This window comes from Hydra viridissima, unplaced genomic scaffold (genome assembly GCF_058129835.1).
Source record: "Hydra viridissima isolate aposymbiotic clone 2 unplaced genomic scaffold, HvirCarnegie_v1 scaffold_6, whole genome shotgun sequence".
Taxonomy (NCBI): Eukaryota; Metazoa; Cnidaria; class Hydrozoa; order Anthoathecata; family Hydridae; genus Hydra; species Hydra viridissima.
In genome coordinates, this window is record NW_028324305.1 from 9,300,334 (window position 1) to 9,320,297 (window position 19,964).

Here is a 19,964-nt window from a genome sequence, read left to right on the forward strand (position 1 = left end):
TATAAATTGGCGGATCACTTTTTTTTTGGTAGAACTATCATTAAAACTTGTAGAGTTTGATTAAAATAATGAAAATATTAGGCGGATCACCTTGTTTTTTTGTAAAACAATCATTAAAATTGAAGGAGTTTGATTCAAATAATCAAAATATTAGGCGGATCACTTGATATAAGTTGGCGGATCACCTTGTTTTTTTGTAAAACAATCATTAAAATTGAAGGAGTTTGATTCAAATAATCAAAATATTAGGCGGATCACTTGATATAAGTTGGCGGATCACCTTGTTTTTTTGTAAAACAATCATTAAAATTGAAGGAGTTTGATTCAAATAATCAAAATATTAGGCGGATCACTTGATGTAAGTTGGCGGATCACCTTGTTTTTTCGTAAAACAGTCGTTAAAATTGAAGGAGTTTGATTCAAATAATCAAAATATTAGGCGGATCACTTGATGTAAGTTGGCGGATCACCTTGTTTTTTTGTAAAACAATCATTAAAATTAAAGTAGTTTGATTCAAAGAATCAAAATATTAGGCGGATCCTTTGATATAAGTTGGCGGATCACTTGATACAAATTGGCGGATCACGTTGTTTTTTGAGTTCATAAAATTTATAAAACATTATAAACTTATATACTTTTTTTTTGTCGTTTAATAAAATTGTAATATGCAAATTCCTTCTAAATATTATATCGTTAGTGCATTTAAACTATATCTGAATCGTTTTTTTAAATTAATTATAACTCGCTTTAGTAACGTTTAAATGATCCGCCCCGCCGTTTGTACCGTTTAAATGATCCGCTCCGCCCCGCCGTTTGTACCTACTCACTTTTCTTGCGTAAATTGAGCTGAGCAAATTTCTAAAAAGTTTAGTGAATACCGATAATTGAGGGTTGAACTTACGCAAAAACTTACGAAAGTTTTTTTGAAGGGCAACTGCGCAAGTTTGGTGAATACGACTTTTACAGTTTTGAACTTACGCCAAACTTACGCAAAAAAAAAGTTTGGTGAATAAGCTCCCAGTTGCGCAATTAGAATTTGACAACCAAGAAAAATCTTTCTAGATGTCTTTTCACTTGCACGCGCATTTCCAAAAAATATCTTGACAGGCAAAATTGATTTTAAAACATTCTTGCTCTAATTTTTTTTTCCAATATTTTTTATTTGTTAATACAAAAACTTTAAAAAATGTTTTTTGAGCTATAGAGCATGTTTATGTTTCCGCTGCGCTTGAAAGAGACTCTGCAACTTTTTACAGGAGTTTAATGATTGAGCAAGGATTATTACAATATAACAATATTATAACAATAAAACGAAAATTAAGTTCTTTTATTTTTCAATTTTAATATAATAATCAAATACTATTTCAAATATATAAGTAAACAAGCAAATATAAAAAAAATTACAAATATAAAGTCAATTACCAGCACCAAAAAAATCGTCTGAACGACTGCTAACAAGAAAGTCGTCTGAACCAAATATCACTTTCTATTACACACTCCAATTGAATAGGTTATTAACGGTATCAATCTAGTTGGATATGGTTAGTAAAGGTGTTTATTTGTAAATAATAGTAAGTGTATACCTAAAAATATCATCTAAAAACAACTAAAAATACAGTACTAAAGCGAAAACATAACAAATGTGAATCAAAATACAAATGTAATACAAAAGTTTTTTTTAGTTTGTAATACAAAATTTCAAACTAAAATGTTTTTCATAGAGTTTGGCTGCTTGATAAGTTACAATATCAAGATTACAAATTATTACAATATTAAATAGAATAATAGAATAAAACATTCTTATGTTAAAATGAAAAAAGTATTCACAAAATTTAAAACTTCCAAAATAGTAAGGAAAAAAAGTATTTATATAAAATAAGTAAAAAGAAAGTATATTAATTAACAACAAAGATAAAAAAAGAACAGTAAAAATTATTTAATCTTTAGTATTCTCAGACATAATCAATCGTTTTTCAAAGAGATTTTTTTCCCTTTGATTCCAATTATGTATGAAAAACTGGAGGTAGAAGCAAAAATGAATTTGCGTCATTAGTTTAGCTGAAGATTTGATATTTTGTAAAAAACTATTGAACTGCTCGCATATAGAAGTATTTATTGGATAAAAACTACCCAAGCGATTGCAGCGAAAAACATCAGCACATTTATGTGTGTAACCATGAAACACATCATGCAAAAAAGAAGTATCTTTAAAAAAACCTGATTCACGATTGTGACAGAATTCCGATAAACTGCATTCAAAATCATAAACTAATGGGTATACAAAGAAGCATGTGGGTCTTTTCTTCCTTCTGATCCTGGTATAATATGAAAGCCATAGCAATGGCCATGCATAGGACAAAACCATAAAAAAAGAAAAGATACACCTTTTTTTGAGACTTGAGGAAATAATTTATTACAAATTTCAGAAGGAATATCATCAAATAAGTTATTAGAACTTTTATCAACAGAAAACATTCTCATTTTTCTAATTTGACATCCATGTTTTTCAAAATAATAAGCTCTCCCAAATCTTGGTGGGTTATAAGTATCTTTAATGACTTCAGCATTTTTTGGTTGCAAATCAACAAAATGAATTTTTTTAACAAAATTACAACAATATTGGATTAATAAAACAATATCTCCAGAAGGTGAATTATTGTAGTTAGAGGATAATTCTACCAATTTTGCTAACTCAGGAGAAAAACAACGCAGCAGATAACAAAACTTTACTAAAAGTTCACAACCACCTACATTTGATAAAAGTTGTTCACATATAAAAAGTATTTCATCAGTGAAACATAATGGAATTAAACTGTCAAGAGAGCTATCAGCAGCTAGTATTTTAAAAACTTTAGCATAGGACCGCCGCAAATTATGTGGCACTGGTGATTCTGAAACCATCAGCTGAAATGATGGTATACATTCAGCAGGAATATAATTTATAAGTATAGAGTTTAGTTTTAAAGTATCAGCACCAAATCTTATATCATCAGAATTTTCAACTGAAAGAATAAGAAGACAAATCTTTTTAAGATGTGCTCTAGCTTCTGAAAATTGTTGATAATTCAGAATTATATATAAATGACCTATCAAATCGTTGTGATGGTGTTTGAACAATCTCATTAAGTTCAGCTGTTTCAATAGGTTTAACAAAGGAATTTTTGAAACTAATTCCAATTTTAGTTGCATCACAAGCTAGAACTGATATAATTTGATCCTCTGGACACATTTGACATTTTTGTCTAAAATCAATGTGCATGTGGGAGGCCCAAGCAAAAAATCAATCAATAAATGTTTGCGTTGACATAAACGGCAGAGCAGATGTACTTCTACGCTTATATTTGTTAACATATAAATTAACAAAACCACTATATGTTCCTTTGCATAAGACAAAATCAACGAATTCCCAGCCTTTTAAAATTAAAAAAAAATGAATACAATTATAGTAGGAGAGAATTAGCGAAAAATAGGGTCGAACCCGGACAAAAATGGTATAAAGCTGAAATTTTGCAGAGAGAAAGTAGACAGTGTCTGGATGAGCGTAAAAAAAAGCCCCGTTGATTGCGCTACGGGAACATCACTTTTGGGGCAATTTGGGGTACAAAAAAGGGGCAATTTTGACAGCACCAAAATATCATAAACTTTATATCGTTGGATTGAAAATTTTATGCTGATCAATATTTATATAAGAACTATTACTTGAAAAAATTATTTTTTAAGTTATTTACGTTTGAAAAATGTAAAATCGTTAAAATGTTTTATTTTTTGTTTTCAAAACATAATAATATAACTTTTGTCTGTGCGCAATTTTAAATGGGAAAAAATTAGAAAATAATATATTCTTTTAAAATAAATTTAAGACTTGAATGCAAATTTCTTTAAAATTAGATGTCCGATATCTTACTTTTCTCAAAACAAATCATCAAGTAAATTTCTCTCGTTTTCAATTTCATCACTTGAATCTTCTTCAATTTCAAAATCCTAAAAATGCAAAATATTTGTTTTCCAAAAAAAAACAAAAATATTTAAAGAAGATTATGTGGATATTTAAAAAATAAAATTTACCGTTTTATTACTGTAGTCTTGCCTATGACAGCCACCATACAGACATGCATTTTAATACGTTTTTCCTGCAAGAACACATATTAGTTCCGCACATACTTCTTGACGAAGTTTTACAATCGCAGCGAATCACTTTTAACATATTGGGTGGTGCCACATCTTTGTCTGTTGGTATTGGAAGAAGGCAACCATTATCTAACTTTCATGCCCATTCTTTAGGATCCAAGTTGAAAGATTCATCTAGCATTTTCCATTCAACAACTTGTAGGTGAACTCTAAGATCATAAAAATAAGCAGCACGGTATGTGGGTGGTCACTTTTCTGGCTTAATAATTCCTTCACAAACCATTTGTTTATGTTTTAAATACCTAAGAAAAATACTATGAAAATATGACACTTTCTAAATCTAAATGAGTGACTTAAATCCACAAAATTATAACTAAACTTTCAAATAACAACCGCATTTTCCTTAACGAAGTTTCTGCATTTCCACCAAAAAGTTCAATGAAAGCCCTTACTGCAGATTCTCCAACTTCTTTTTTGGTTGCCCAGTAATCCGAAATAATTTCAGATACTGATTGTATACTATTGGATTTTTGCAGTAATTTTAAAAAACTAGGTTTTCCTTTTCCCAGTATTGAAGATTTCGAGTCACATCCTGACCATGCGTGAACAAATAACAGATGTTCTTTAAAATCCATTACTCGAGATTGAGCGTCTTTAATGCTCTAGAGTTTTTTCTTTCTTTCTTGATAAAAAAAAATCTCATTTAATTCATCTTTCCAACAATACATTAGCATAACTGCTATATCAGTATCATCAGCAACAACAATGCATGGTGAAATTTCCTTTGCAACTTCCAACGATTTAGAGACAATTTTCGTGTCAGCATCCCCTTTGCAAATATATACTTCATATCCATCTCGTTTAAGGTAATCTGACAAAAGTAAAATTAATTGTGCCTTGTTGTGAGAATTCGATAGAAAAAAACCTTGTGAATACGGAACTTGATTATTTTCTCTTATAACAAGATTTTGGGAAGAACCTTTGCATTTTCTTCTGATGTGTTCATTAGATTTAATTGAAGATTCTTTATCATAACCATCAAATATAATATAAGTGGTGGCATAATTTTGTCTTATATAGCTAATGTAGGTCTCAACAATTTCTACAAACCTCATACCTTTGTTCCAAAGAACTCTGAGGAGTAAGGAACCTCCATCAAGGACATATTTGCAAAAACTGACAATTGTACTTGGTTTAATTTCGTCGTCAGGAAGAATCACTTTGCGCAAAGATGATTTGTTTGCTTTCAGCATTAGGTTATTTTTAAATAATGGGTGTGGGAGATGAGTAAGCTCATTATCAAAATATAGTTCAACGTCATCCTCTCTTTCTGCAATTGCTGCAAGTCTATTAAAAAGGAGTGTTGGATCGACACAACAATCAGTTTGTTTGTCTAGTTTTACGCTATTGGTCAAAACATCTAAAGAAAAAAATGTATTCTTCTTTTTAAACTTTGCTTCATTAAACTTAAGGCCGTTGAGAAATGTTTGTAGACGAACACCTATGTTCTCAGCCTCGTCACAATTGACAAGATCTTCACCATTGACTGATACAAGACCCGTAGATAATGAATTTAGATTTCTATCGACAGTATTGAATGGATTTCTTACAGAAAACCAGTCATAAAACAACTCACAATGTTCATAATCGCATACTAATCTTTTAATACCCATTTCTTTATTGCTTTCCGTAACTCCGATGTCAAATCCAGATAATTTATGCATTGCTTCATGAACACTTGCAGAATAACAGATGCTAATTGTCCATAGGTTGCATACTTTTTCATCAAATCCTCTACCTCTAGTTAAACCACCATTGCATTTTATAGACCGCATCAGGGTCTGCTCTATTACAAGAACAGAAGATAGGCCAGCCCAATACCTTTCAGATCGGCGGACTGCGTGACGACCATCTAAAAATTGTTGATGTAACCATGGATTCGTTTCTGAAAGGTATTGCATTTCTTGCAAATAAAACCTGGAGCACTTGGCATAGTTTGAATGCCCTGATGCGGCAAATAAGTTTAGCATTTTTGAGATTGTTTGAAGATGCAAGTACCAGTTACAAGTTCTCTCTGCAACTAAAAATTCCTTTATGATAGTAATATAGTACATGTACAAGATCCATTTTTTTTTTTTTTCAAATGTAAAAACTTTTACTACACGTAACGTTTAACTTGTAAGTTTTACTTTCCTATATAATAGTTTCAATGTAATAAGACACAACCTTTTTTCGGAGTAAAACTAAATTATCCATTCATACAAAATTATTCATTGAAAACTTTTTTTATGAAAACAAAAGAAGTGATCAAGTTTTTCGCAGTAAAAATTTTCTTTTGAAAACAAAAAATCGAATTAAGTTTTGCGCGGCATTCACTTTTAACACTTTTACACTTTTAAACGTAAATAACTTAAAAAATAATTGCTTTCAAGTCATAGTTCTTATATAAATATTGATCAGCATAAAATTCTCAATTCAACGATATATAATTAATGATATTTTGGTGTTGTCAAAATTAGCCTATTTTTTGCCCCAATTTGCCCCAAAAGGAATGTTCCCGTAGCGCAATCAACGGGGCTTTTTTTTACGCTCATCCAGAGACTGTCTACTTCCTCTGTGCAAAGTTTCAGCTTTATACTATTTTTGTCCGGGTCAACTCGCAATTCTCTCCTACTATTATTAGAACTAATTTAAAATAGGTTTTAGCAAACATGGCAATATATTATATGTATATATATTATAAAAATTTAGACTATATATATATATATGTATATATTTTATATATGTATATTAGGGTGGCCCTTATTTTTGAAGTTTTAAAATATCATTGTCTGACCCCTCAGATGACTTCCAATATATAAAAAAATAATTCAGGCCAAATATGAGCAGGATTGAACAATATTTAGAGGTGGCTCAACTAAGCTTTAGTTTTGTGAGAATACCAAAATCGGCGAAAAAAAATTTCAGGTTCTTTTCAATAAATGATTTTGAATATTAAATGAATAAATATATTTCAATCAATAATTTGAACTAGATATCATGTTTCAATAATGTACTAATCTAAAAAATAATTAAATATAAAATTATAATAAATATAAAGGTAATAACGCATAAAAAAATGTTCTTCAATATATCTAAATAAATAATTTATAATTTTCCTCAGTAATTTTATTAATTCATAATTTTCTTCAGTCATTTTTTTCAGTAAACAAAACTAAACATGTAATATAATTTAATATTAGCACCTATTGGGCATCTTATATAATATTTAAATAAATCTTGTGCTAGTTCTTTGTAGCCATCTTGTATTATAAATTTCTTCTTCTACTGTTGTTTGTTAATTAATCAAAATAAAATTTCTATTTAATAGTTATCAATAATCACAGATATTAGCAATCAGCAAAGGTTAGTATGTCAATTTAATTATAAAATATATTATGTTATATATATAATTATATGAGGGAGTCTGTATGACTGTAGATTTCGTTTTGTATTATTGCATGGCATGTCAATGGCATGTGTAATTTTGTAATTTGTTTATGCCAAAAATTGCATAGTTTAATATTATGTTATAATATTATGATGATTAGTATAAATCTGTTTGGCATTTTCAGATGGCATTGCGTTCACAAATTTATCTTGTTAGCCCTGCTGAAAGAATTGAAGGTAGTAAATTGCCATCAGGGAAGCAGGTTCTTGGTCACTTTCTACATCTCCACAATGTTTTGAAAGAGGATATTCGAAAGGCTGCAACCCACGCTATTGAGAAAGTTGAAGATTTCTGGTTTCGAGCTAAAATTCCAACCAGGCATCATCAAGATTCCATCAAAAAGCTTGAGCAATTATTCTTCGAGTGGAAAAGTCTAAAGAAAAACAAGAGCCGCAAGACCGAGACTCAACAAACAAATGAAACCGCATTTTCAGCCGCAATAGAAGAACTGTTCGACATTGCACATGGTGACGCCATGGAGCTAATTGAGAATCAAGAAGATAAGGTCTTTCTGGAATCTCAAAGAAAAAAGGGACGACCTGGCTGCATGGGCGGAATCGATAAGGTTCTGCTTCAACAACAAAAAAAGCAGAATGAGAGAAAGCAGATATTGCAAAAGAGAGTACATCGATCTCAACTTGATAAAAACACCTTGCTAGATAAAGCTGTGTTGGAGAGCAGCAGCGCTGATTCAGAAGAAAGTCAGTCTGAACCTGAAGATGAGGATCCAGTTCTAAGCACAAGTACTGTTACTCCTTCTTCTTCATCACGAAAGCGAGGACGCCAAAGTGTTGTTTCACCACAGCTGGCATCTATGCTTGATAGAAATAAAATGAGCGACAGGGCTGCTATGATGGTCATCATTGAGGCTTCGAGGGCTCTTGGACAAGACGCTGAATCACTCGCTTTGAATAGATCAACCATCCAACGACTCCGTCGGAAACACCGACAGCCAAATACTGCTCTTACAGTACACTGGGATGGCAAGCTGATGCAAGATCTGACTGGAACAGAGAAGGTGGATAGGTTGCCCATTCTTGTCACAACAATGGGGAAGACAAAGCTTTTGGATATTCCAAAGATTCCTGCAGGTAATACATAATGGTATAATATATAATGGTATAATATATATGCCTACTTTTATTTTAGTTAAATGTTTTTATAAATTTCGAAATCATTTATTATTATGAAATGTGAATGTGAAATCATGTCAGACAAACTTTAATAAAGACTACTATAAATTACTTTTTAGGCACTGGACAAGACGAGGCCAAAGCAGTCTATGATGCTATCCGAAAATGGGAGCTGGAAAACTTTGTCCATGGTATGTGTTTCGATACAACCTCTTCCAACACCGGTCGGCTGTCTGGCGCTTGCGTTCTTCTCGAACAGCTACTAGGGCGGCCTCTACTGCACTTTGGTTGTCGACATCACATCATGGAACTGGTATTGGCTGCTGCTTTTTGTGTCTGTATGGGACCCAGTAAAGCTCCGGAAATACTCGTTTTCAAACGATTTCAAGCACAGTGGTCATCCTTTGACCAGGAAAGTTATGAAGATGCCTTTTCGGATGATGTTGCCTCAGCTGAACTCTCCGAAGTCAAACATGTAGGAGAGAGTGGGGTATTGGCGAACAGCTAAGCGGGAATGCGAATTAAAGACAACTATAACTATATATTGATGATATTTATTGCTTATCATTTAGTCTAACTATTCAGTTAAAAACACTCAAAAGCAATTTTCATACATCTTATAAAAAAATAGAAAATTCGATCAAAAACAAAACCATTGGTGTTCGGAATTACCCTACGTACGTGGGGTAATTCCGAACATACCGTGGGGTAATAACAAACACTTTTGGAGTGGATAAAATGATGATCAAAGCAAATCAAACTTAATTGAAGCGCTAAAATATTATTGAATAAAATTTTAAACAAATCAAATGTTAAGAAAGAAATATCAACAAATTTTATTCAAACAAAATAAAATGTTACATCAATGAAATGTCAAATATCTATCAATGTTATTCTAACATATTGTTACTTCCATTTATTAAGTGCAAAAATCACAGAGAAAACCTCTAGATGTGCTTGCACAACTTGTGCACTTCTCGTGGGACCACGACTTACATTTGTAACACATAATCCAGTCTTCCGTTGGTGGATCATGATACTTTTCTTCACAAATTAAACAATAACAATCATTTTCTTTATCATCTCTGGTTATTATTTTCTTCTTTGGTTCATTATTAGCCTCAAACTTATTAAAGTTGCTTCCTACCTTCTTTTTTTTAACAGAAATCTTTTTTACTTCTTGTTCCTTCATACTTTTCTTTTGCTCCTTGTCCTTTAAAAAATCTCTCATTGGAGAACTAGTGATAATAGTCGAATGTTTCTTTCTTAGACTTTCTCTGGTTTTCCTTTTTGGCAAATTAGGTACAGAGACAATATTCAAAAGAGGTATTGACTGATTTGATCTATTTGGTAGCAGTTCAGGGGAGACATTCACATCAGGTGACAGACTTACACTAGAAGGATTCAATGACAGATTAACTAACACTTCAGATGATTTGGCTTGAGTATCTGATTGATTCATTGCATTTACCTGGGATTCTGAACTCATAATGTTATCAAGTAATGACGTTTCAGGTGTAACGATACTTCTTGGAAATAAATCATTGAATTTTGTGGGATCTAACGGATAAATACCAGCTCCTCGAAATTCATTGACTGCTTTTTCAATATTGCTGAGACGATTAAAAGCTTTTGTAAATAGTTCAACAATTTCATATTGAGTAATTCTTCGGCCTACGTTTGCTGCCATAAAAATTTCACATTCCCTGTTATATGCAGATTTGAGTGGACCAAAGTATGTTAAATCTAATGGTTGCATTCTATGGGAAGTGTGTGGTGGAAGGGATAACAATACAATTCCATTTCCACGACAAAGTAGAAAGCAATCAAGACTAATATGGCTCTCATGGTTATCTAGAATTAATAACACAGGTTCGTCTTTGGTTGGTTTAGCAAATGACATAAAGTGATTAAGCCAGTCCACAAATAAATTTTCATTGATCCAACCTGAGTCACTGACCGTGGCAAGCATATCGACATTGCCTCCCCGCAACAACTGATCATTCATGCGTTTTCTTTTAAATACAAAAAATGGAGGAATATACTTTCCTGAAGCACTGAATGCACAAACAACTGTAGTTGTTGAACCCCTTTCCCCACTGGTTGCCATCCCAACTTGTTTCTGGCCTTTAGGGGCTAATATTTTGGAGTTTCGTTGAATATTAGAAATACCGGTCTCGTCAACATTATATATATGATTAGTGTCGAAGTTATAAGTTCTTTGTAAAGTTTCCAGATTTTCAAAAAACATTTTTACTTCTGTTGCATTAAATCCATTTATTCTGTTTAACGAAGTGGGCTCAGGTTTTCTCAATGAAATATTTGAATTTCTTTTTATGAAAGAATAATACCAGTCTTTACCTGCCAATTGGGTTGTCCTATTAAATTTATGGTTCAGGTTATTTTGTTCAGCAAATTTGAAAGCAATTTGTCGCACCATTTTAATTGTTAACCCATAAAAAACCTGGCTACATTTGACAATATATTCCTTTAACTCTTTTTCTTGTGCATCTGAGAATATACATTTTCTTCCACCTCTTGGTTGTGTTATGAATTCTCTCTTGCAGTGGTCAAATAAAGTGGTTTTAGGCACCGAATAAGCTAAAGAGGCTTGACTTAATGACAAAGTTTTATTGTTCACATCTTTTATGGCCCTTTTTAAATCCTCTAGTCTATATTTTATTTCAGTTTTTCTATTATAATTTCGTGGCATCTAAAATGAAAAAGAAATTTAAATAACATATAAATACATATATATATATATATATATATATATATATATATATATATATATATATATATATATATATATATATATATATATAAATATATATATATATATATATATATAATATATATATATATATATATATATATATATATATATATATATATATATATATATATATGTATGTATGTATATATGTATATATATATGTATATTGTAAATGTTTAACTTGCTTCAAAATGTAATTTTAACTTTGAATAATAATAAACTAAATAAATGATTTATAATAACTTTATTTAAGAAACGTCCGTGTGTACACTAGAATACTTCGATGTTTTCTCAAAGTATTTGAAAAGAATATAGCGTATCCAATGAGATATATTAAGTTAATATATATCATTGAGCATTTCTGATATCACACGGACGTAGGCGGTGACATAAGCGTTCGTTATTACCCGACTAAGATCGTTCGTTATTTCCCAGCGACCCAACCAAATGAAATTAAATGAATATATTGAGGTTGTATTAATATACCCTAAATATAATACGTGTTAAAAAACTCCATGATTATGATACTTTGCAACTACATAAAAAAAAGTTTAGGTTTTATATACTTAGTATAGCCAATACATAAATGTTTCGCAAGTAAAAATTACATGAAACAAAGAGAAAAACTTAGAATAGATCTATCGTGAACAACATGCGCATCTATACTACACTACTGTACGTCTGAAACTGATCATGGAACACACTCTCGCCAGGGGGAAAAAAATTTGTCAAGTTTCCTAATCGAACATGCCGTAATGACCTTGTTCGGATTTACCCCGCGTTCGCCAATACCCCACTCTCCCCTAATCATTGTTTTCTGTGAACAGCAGCTGCAAGATCATCAGCCACGAGATGACTATCGCGAGCTGCTCAAACTGATGCTCATCTTTTTAGGAAGAAAGCCTACAGATTGGAAGAATTTTCGAGCGCCTGGGTCAATGCATCAAGCTCGATGGATGGCGAAAGCCATTTACAGTATAAAGGTTTGGCTGTTTCGATCACAGTTTAAGCTGACCTTGCGAGAGTCTCGTGGCCTCCTACGTGTGAACATATTTCTTGCAAAGGTTTATATCACGTTCTGGTTTTTGGCGCCTCTGGCTTACAAAGCCGCTAGGAATGATCTACAACTTATTCAACAACTCCAGGCTTACCCTGATCAAGATATTGGTGCCGCAACATCACGCAAGCTTGCGGGCCATCTTTGGTACCTGTCAGAAGATTTATCCTTTTCAGCCTCTTCGATCCAGAAGTGGATTTCACTACGAAACGCGAAATTGTTAAAAGATCATTAGAACAGGAAGGAGAAGAAGTACCTTTGAAACGTGTCGTGGTGGACTTGGCGACAGTACAACAAAAGACGCTTCCTGATTTTGTCTCAAAAAGAAGCAGAAACCTGTTTTCTATTCTGGGCATGCCAGATGGATTCCTGGCCAAAGATCCTGAATCATGGAACAGGAGAGATGACTTCAAGGTTGCAGAGGCAATTGTGAAATCCCAGGCAGTAACAAACGACCATGCAGAACGAGGAGTTGCCTTGATCCAAGATGCAACAAAGTCTGGCCGATTTAAAAGCGAAGAACAGCTGCAATATGCTCTGCAGGTTATCGAACAGAACCGGGCAAACTTTCCGAATGTGAAAAAATCCACCTTACTTCACAATTAACTAGTTCAACTAAGTGAAGATGTGTAACTTTGTGTATTCTATTGTTTCTGTGTTTGTCTCTGTAATTAAGAACTGTTTTTAGTAGTTAGAATTAATTTTCTGTATGAAACTGATTGCAAAATGTGCTGAATTCTGTCACAGACATAAAAAATTCGTATATGAGAAAACTTTGACGACGTTGAGCCACCTCTAAATATTAATATTTTTTTATGAAACTTTACACATAATTTTTTTGTATGAAATGGAACCATTTAAAATGGTCAGACTTAACATTGCTCTTATTTAATTTTTTATTCATCATATAAGGGCCACCCTAATGTATATATATATTTTATATATGTATATATATTATATATATATATGTATATATATATGTATACATATGTATATATATGTATATATATGTATATGTATGTATGTATATATATATATATATATATATATATATATATATATATATATATATATATATATATATATATAACCACACACTTAAAAAGTTTAATATACCCTGGGTTCCAAAACTCTTAACCCTAATCTAAATTTTTTTTGAATTTAAATAATATATAAAGAAAATCATGTGTAACTCTCAGAATTAAAAAAAATGAGGTTGGCAATAATTTGTAGACCTCAATCTTTTTAAGGTCAGAATCAGCTTGGCAAAAAAAGTTCGATACAAAGGTCTTACCATAAAACATAGAAACGAGATCGGCAATTTTTATTGCCGACCTCAAATATTTAAAGGTCGGCAGTTAGGTCAGCATTGTCCAATCCCGACCCTAATTCTGAGGGTTGCATGTGACATGATGGCTAAACAAAATTTTGTAATTTAATCATTTTGGAATTTTTTATTGTATTAAAGTAATTGTGTGCATAAAACATGAACAACAATTAAACAACAATTAAACAACCTGAACTGACCAAAATTGCTATAAAATATAAAATACTATTAATTGACAAATATATATGTGTATAAAACAACTAAAATACCTTTTCTTTTGGTAGTTGAGCTTTATCTTCTAACTCATCTACTGATGTAAATTCATCTTGATCAATACTTATCCAATCAGTAGTGTTTTGAGTAAGATAAAAGTGCTCCCTAAAAAGTTTTAGATGAGAACACAAAAAACCTTTGCCTAGATTGTTAATTTGTCGAGTAGATCCTTCAGATATTTGACATAACGAATCATGACATTTTACAACTTTTCTCAACGATTTACTAAGTTCAAAAACCGTAATAAATGTGCACGAATCAGAAACTATTGAATATCTTTCTATGCCAGATTTTGAAGCTAATTTAAAAACATTTGATGTTAGACATAATAAACTTTCTATCAGTTTTTTCCTGTTTATTAAATTATTTTCTGGCGAAAAATCTGGGTTTTCTAGCATTTGAAGTAACTGATGCAATAATCGACAATGACAACAATTATTGACATTTGTCACATCATCTGATTGAAAATAAATAAAAGTTGAAAAAGTTTTACATGAGCAGTTATAAATATTAGAAGAATTGATGGTTTCTGCCCTTTACATGAACAAATTCTTTATCCTTATTTAAAGAAAAAAAGTCATTTAAAAGCTTGAAATTAAAGTTAAAAAATTTAACTAACTTTTTTTTTTAATTACAATTATATTTTAATTTAATCAAAAAAGAAAATTAGTAAAACTTAACAAGTTGCAAACAAACATACTTGAAAATTACCACTCTCCTGACTATTATTCATGACACAAATATTAAGAGAAGGTCTACGAACACGCCAACTAATAACACCACAACTGAAAAGTTCAGCACAAAAGTTCTCATAGAGGCTGTTTTTTTTGCCTAAATGCTGAACTAAATGAATCTGTAAAAAAAAAAAAAATTGAAATGTGATGTTTCCTTTATGAATTATATTTATTACTTTTTTTTTACATTTTAATACTTGATTTATAATCAAGTATTAAAAGGATTAGAAATTATGATTCTAATTAAATAAGTTAATTTAGATAAAAACTTATGTTTAACATACCTATATATTTAACATACCTCATTACTTGAATTAGAGATGTCAATACATTTTGAAACAAACTTATTCCCACAACATGAATTATTTGTCTGAAATTTATGAAAAATTTGCATTTAAATGTTAAAATTAAAATATGTAACAATTTAAAACTAATTAAAAACTTACATTGTCAACAATGGCCTTTAAAGAAGACAACCTAATCTTTTTTGCAATTGATGATTTATGAGCTAGGTCTCCTTTACTTGATGGATATATGACTGGCTCTTTTATGTTAAAAGTATTTTTTAAACATGACTTAATTATGTCAATAGAACTATTTCAGTAAAATGATGCCTGAAGAATTCTATTTCTAGGTGATCCTAAAAAATACCGACAGGAAGTTGAAAACTTTTGCTCAAATCTCAATATTTTTGTTAGTTTATCCCACATCCATTTATGATGGTTGGGAAGATCAGATAAAAGACTAAATTGATTTTCTAATGTCAGCAATTCTAATATTTTAGTCCATAGTTTTCCTTGAGGATTACTTCGACGAAGCATAAGCTTGAGTTTCCTTGAGGATTACTTCGATGAAGCATAAGACTTTTTTCCCACTCTTCAGCTTTTTCTGAAGGTTGGCAAACAAAAAACCTAATAGAAAATATTAAGCAGTTCAAAAAAAGAAATAAAAAATTAAGTATATAAATATCAAACATATCTTAATGTACTTCTAAAGGTTTTTAATCTTTTTTAGATCTTAGGCTAGAAAGAACTAAACAATATATAAAATCTGAACAATGTATAAAAATGATGTAAAATATAACAAACAGTTGTACACCTAAGCATAAGGATGCTAAGACAAAACAAAAAATGTACTGAAAAAATAAATTTAATAACATACTTTTTGTTTCCTTGATTATTAACTTCCCATAATTGGTCTTTAAAAAGACAAATAGTAATAACTGATAACAAATGCATAATATATCTTTATCCAATGCAGTTATTAGTTTTTTTAAACTTTCATTTAACCCACCCTTGCAATCGTATATTATACGATTAAAACTTCTATTTTTGTGAATACGACTTTTATCATCTAAAAAATTATACAAAAAAAATATTTCTAAATACTAAAATAATTAGACGTACCATGGTTTAGATAATAGCTTAAACAATTTACTTTTGGTTCTGTATCCAATGGTTTCATTTTTGAGTAAAATCTCCATTTCAACATCCTTTATAGTGAAAGCACAGTATGGAAGAATTTCTTCAATTTCCAGATTTTGTTTCAGTTTTGTAATTATAGCGTTACTTGTGAATAATTGTGTGTGTAAAAGATATGTCATTATAGCATTACTTGTGAATAGTTATGTGCGTAAAGGATATGTCATTATAGCGTTACTTGTAAATAATTGTATGTGTGAAAAGATGTGTGAATGCCTTATAGCATTACTTGTAAATAATTGTATTTGTGAAAAGATATGTGTGAATGCCTAGGGAATGCCTACTTGTAAATAATTGTATGTGTGAAAAGATATGTGTGAATGCCTAGGGAATTAATTTGTATATAAATTGTGTTGAATTTTACAAAGATACATCGGCGTTTACGCACAACTAAAAAACGATCTTTTTTATGCGAAACTACAAGTTTAGCATGAGCAACATTTTCAAAGTATACAGTGAAAACTGCCAAACTCAAAATATCTAAAAATAATAAATTATTTGATACATATTTATTGATACAAATGCATATAAACAAGTAATAAACTTGATTATAACAAAAAAAAGTTATAAAGTAATTTATACATATTTATACAAAAAACATATTACCAAACTAGGAATATAAAACAAAAGAAAATGAAACCATATTTTTATGGAATAATACTAGTGTAAAATACAAAATGTTAACTACCTAGCCAGATATGTTTCTTTTCCTAACACATCAACTTAAATTAAAAGGCAGTGGAAAATACCATCAACATTCCCATGACTACCAAGAGATAGCAAAGATTCCTCGACCTGTAACACTAGCGGAATCAATATAATAGTTTTCACCATAACATTTTCAACTGCAATGCTACTACCACACCTGTTAAGATTCTCCATAGCTACCATTACTAAATGCAGTATGTATATATATATATATATATATATATATATATATATATATATATATATATATATATATATATATATATATATATATATATATATATATATATATATATATATATATTTAGGAGCTACTCTCTTATTCTCTCTCCCTCTTTATATATATATATGTGTGTTTGTGTGTGTGTGTGTGTGTGTGTGTGTGTCTATATATATATATATATATATATATATATATATATATATAGACACACACACACATAATGATATATTATATATTATTACATTTATATATATACATTTATGTTCATTTATATGAAATTTATTAATTTTACCTTTATCATCTTCAGTAGTTTGCACATCAAAATCAACATCTTCATCTGATAGTGGAATCTGATTATGATAACAATGCAAAAAACAATTAAAAAAAAAACAACCTTATATAATATATATATATATATATATATATATATATATATATATATATATATATATATATATATATATATATATATATATATATATATATATATATATATATATATATATAAATAATTTTTAAAAGTACCGCTTTTTCAACTATATTTGAGCTTATAGGAAAACTATCTTCAATAGCAGAATAGTTAAGTAGATTTAAATCCATTTTTAATAGTGTAAAACGTTAGTTATGTTGTTAGTTGTTATAATTGCAGATCCTTTTGTCAAACTAAAAAGTAAAAAGATTAGTGAAAAACTATTAACTGAGATTTTAATAAATATTTAATAAGTTTATTTAATATTTTTTAATGATTTTGAAAAATAATTTTGTATTAGGTTTTAATGTAAACACATATTAATAGCGTATGGTACGGAAAAGATTTCAATTCAATTTAGAGGTAACCACCTTAATCTCGCCTTACAGACCAGTAATATGCTTCTTTTATTTCTAATAATCCACTCAAATAAAACAGAAACTTTAATTTTATTAGAGAATAATCTGGTTTTGTATTGATAGGTTTGACTTATCTAATAACTTATACGCAAAATAAATAATACGTCATAACATTACCATAAGCGGAGTGAGAAGGTCTCGGAATATGAACTGTATGCTGTGGTCAGAAGAAAAAAAACATGGCTACTATAGTGTGTGCTCGTCTATTCTCAAATATTTATGACAAAGCTAAAGTCACAACTTTGATAACATATACTTCTTCCATAAACTTATTCCTGATTGAAAGAGGTTATAAAGGCAGTAATAGATATAAGCGAATGAAAGAGGTGAAAGATAAAGAAAGACTCGAAAAAGAATTGCAACAGAAGTATGGAGTCATTAGTAAACCGCAGTTTAATTTTAATAGTTGGATAAAAAAGAATTATTTAAAGGAAATCAAAACTTTCCAATTCAGACTTAATACACATTTTAATGATGAAGGTTTTTTGTTAAGTGCTTTGAGTCATTCATCTTTTCTAGACGAATTGAAACTCTTTAATGAGTCACATGCTACCTCAAAAACTGAAGATGGAAAAAACTTAGATAATGATTTAAGAAAAAGATTTGAACTAAAAAATCTAATGTCCGATATAAAATCTGAAAAGCTTGCTTTAATTGGTATGGAGCTTGCTGTTTCTGTTGTAAAAAATGCCCTTTATAGAAGATACCCTAACCTAACAGTTAATGTGTGCAATGATATTACTAAATTCTTAGTTTCACGCAGCACTGTAAACAATCTTGCTAAAAATCTTGCTGTTGAAGAACTTATTCTTTTTTCTAAGGAATTAGAAAACCTTGATATAAGTGACCAGCTTTATGCCAACTTCATAAAAGAAGATATTATCAGTGATGCATTTTTTGCATTAATTGGTGCAATTGAAATAGATCAAGGGTACAATGCTGCAAAAAAATTTGTTGAAGACTTTCTTATTGTTTTAACTAATCAAGAAGAGCTTTCTAAACATGTAAACTTAGAAAATCCACAACAAGAACTTGAAAGTATTTTAGAAATGCATGGAATTACTTGTAAACCAGTTGCTCGATTAATTGCTGAAACTGGAATAGCAACAGATTTTCCCTTTTTTTATGTTGGTGTTTTTTGCAATGGGTTTAAAATTGGAGAAGGATCTGGATATTCAGCTCGAACTGGGAAGATTGATGCTTTTAAAAATTCCGTTTTTAAGTGCTTTGATCAAGAAGTTGATTTTAAAAGTATACATCAAACTCTGTCTCAAAATTGAAATTCCCATATCTTGTGAAGTGATCAATATCTTGTGAAAGACCTATAATAAGTGCTTTTTTATCATTTATTTTCAGGAAAAAGATCTTTTTTGAAAAAACATTTAAATGAATCTATAAATTAGGAAGTACAGTTAAATTAAAGAAAGTCTATAAATTTTTTTCTAGATTTACTTATAAATTTTTCTATAGAGTTACTTATTAATTTTCTCTAGGTCTTACTTGCAGCATAATAAAGTTATTAATTTTCTCAAGATGTTAATTTGGGCATAAAGGTTCATATGTTTAGCAACTGAGATTGATTTATTGTAATTTATGCCTTAGATAACTTTTTTTTCAAAAAAAATCTGAAAATATATTTTTCAAAATTTTAGAATGGATTTACCACAAAAATTTAGCTTTTTTAAAGTAATGTTGTTAATTGAAAGTTGAAAACAAAAAATTACTTTTGTATTACAAGAAAGAAT

The 19,964-nt window shown here is 30.0% G+C and overlaps 2 protein-coding genes and 2 pseudogenes across 5 annotated transcripts in view; 1 reads left to right on the plus strand and 3 right to left on the minus strand.

Annotated features, from left to right (window-relative positions):
• Positions 1 to 1,313: 1,313 nt before the first annotated feature.
• On the minus strand, positions 1,314 to 18,329 carry LOC149886933 (uncharacterized; annotated as a pseudogene). Its single transcript, XR_016453653.1, has 14 exons — positions 18,172 to 18,329; positions 17,857 to 17,994; positions 17,624 to 17,681; positions 16,823 to 16,880; positions 16,357 to 16,466; positions 16,081 to 16,272; positions 15,366 to 15,830; positions 15,221 to 15,289; positions 14,886 to 15,038; positions 14,174 to 14,743; positions 14,103 to 14,120; positions 7,186 to 7,189; positions 4,509 to 4,791; positions 1,314 to 3,412 (listed from the first exon to the last, which is right to left on the minus strand). The product of XR_016453653.1 is annotated as an uncharacterized LOC149886933 (transcript).
• Positions 3,441 to 19,964, minus strand: part of LOC149886934 (uncharacterized) — an 81,619-nt gene continuing 65,095 nt past the window's right edge. Inside the window, exons 2-3 of one of the 2 annotated variants that reach the window (XM_090090132.1) lie at positions 4,067 to 6,802; positions 3,441 to 3,982 (exon numbers count right to left, since the gene is read on the minus strand). In XM_090090132.1, coding sequence (XP_089946258.1) covers positions 4,792 to 6,243 — 1,452 coding nt within the window. In that variant the 5' untranslated portion in view covers positions 6,244 to 6,802 and the 3' untranslated portion in view covers positions 3,441 to 3,982; positions 4,067 to 4,791. Of the gene's footprint in view, positions 6,803 to 19,964 lie in introns of both variants that reach the window. The other variant, XM_090090133.1, reaches the window with a different exon arrangement.
• On the plus strand, positions 6,935 to 13,299 carry LOC149886935 (uncharacterized; annotated as a pseudogene). The gene is made up of 3 exons (XR_016453260.1): positions 6,935 to 8,710; positions 8,872 to 9,228; positions 12,333 to 13,299. The product of XR_016453260.1 is annotated as an uncharacterized LOC149886935 (transcript).
• Positions 9,291 to 11,507, minus strand: LOC149886936 (uncharacterized). Its single transcript, XM_090090131.1, has one exon. The coding sequence runs from the start codon at positions 11,463 to 11,465 to the stop codon at positions 9,672 to 9,674; it is 1,794 nt and encodes a 597-aa protein (XP_089946257.1). The 5' UTR covers positions 11,466 to 11,507; the 3' UTR covers positions 9,291 to 9,671.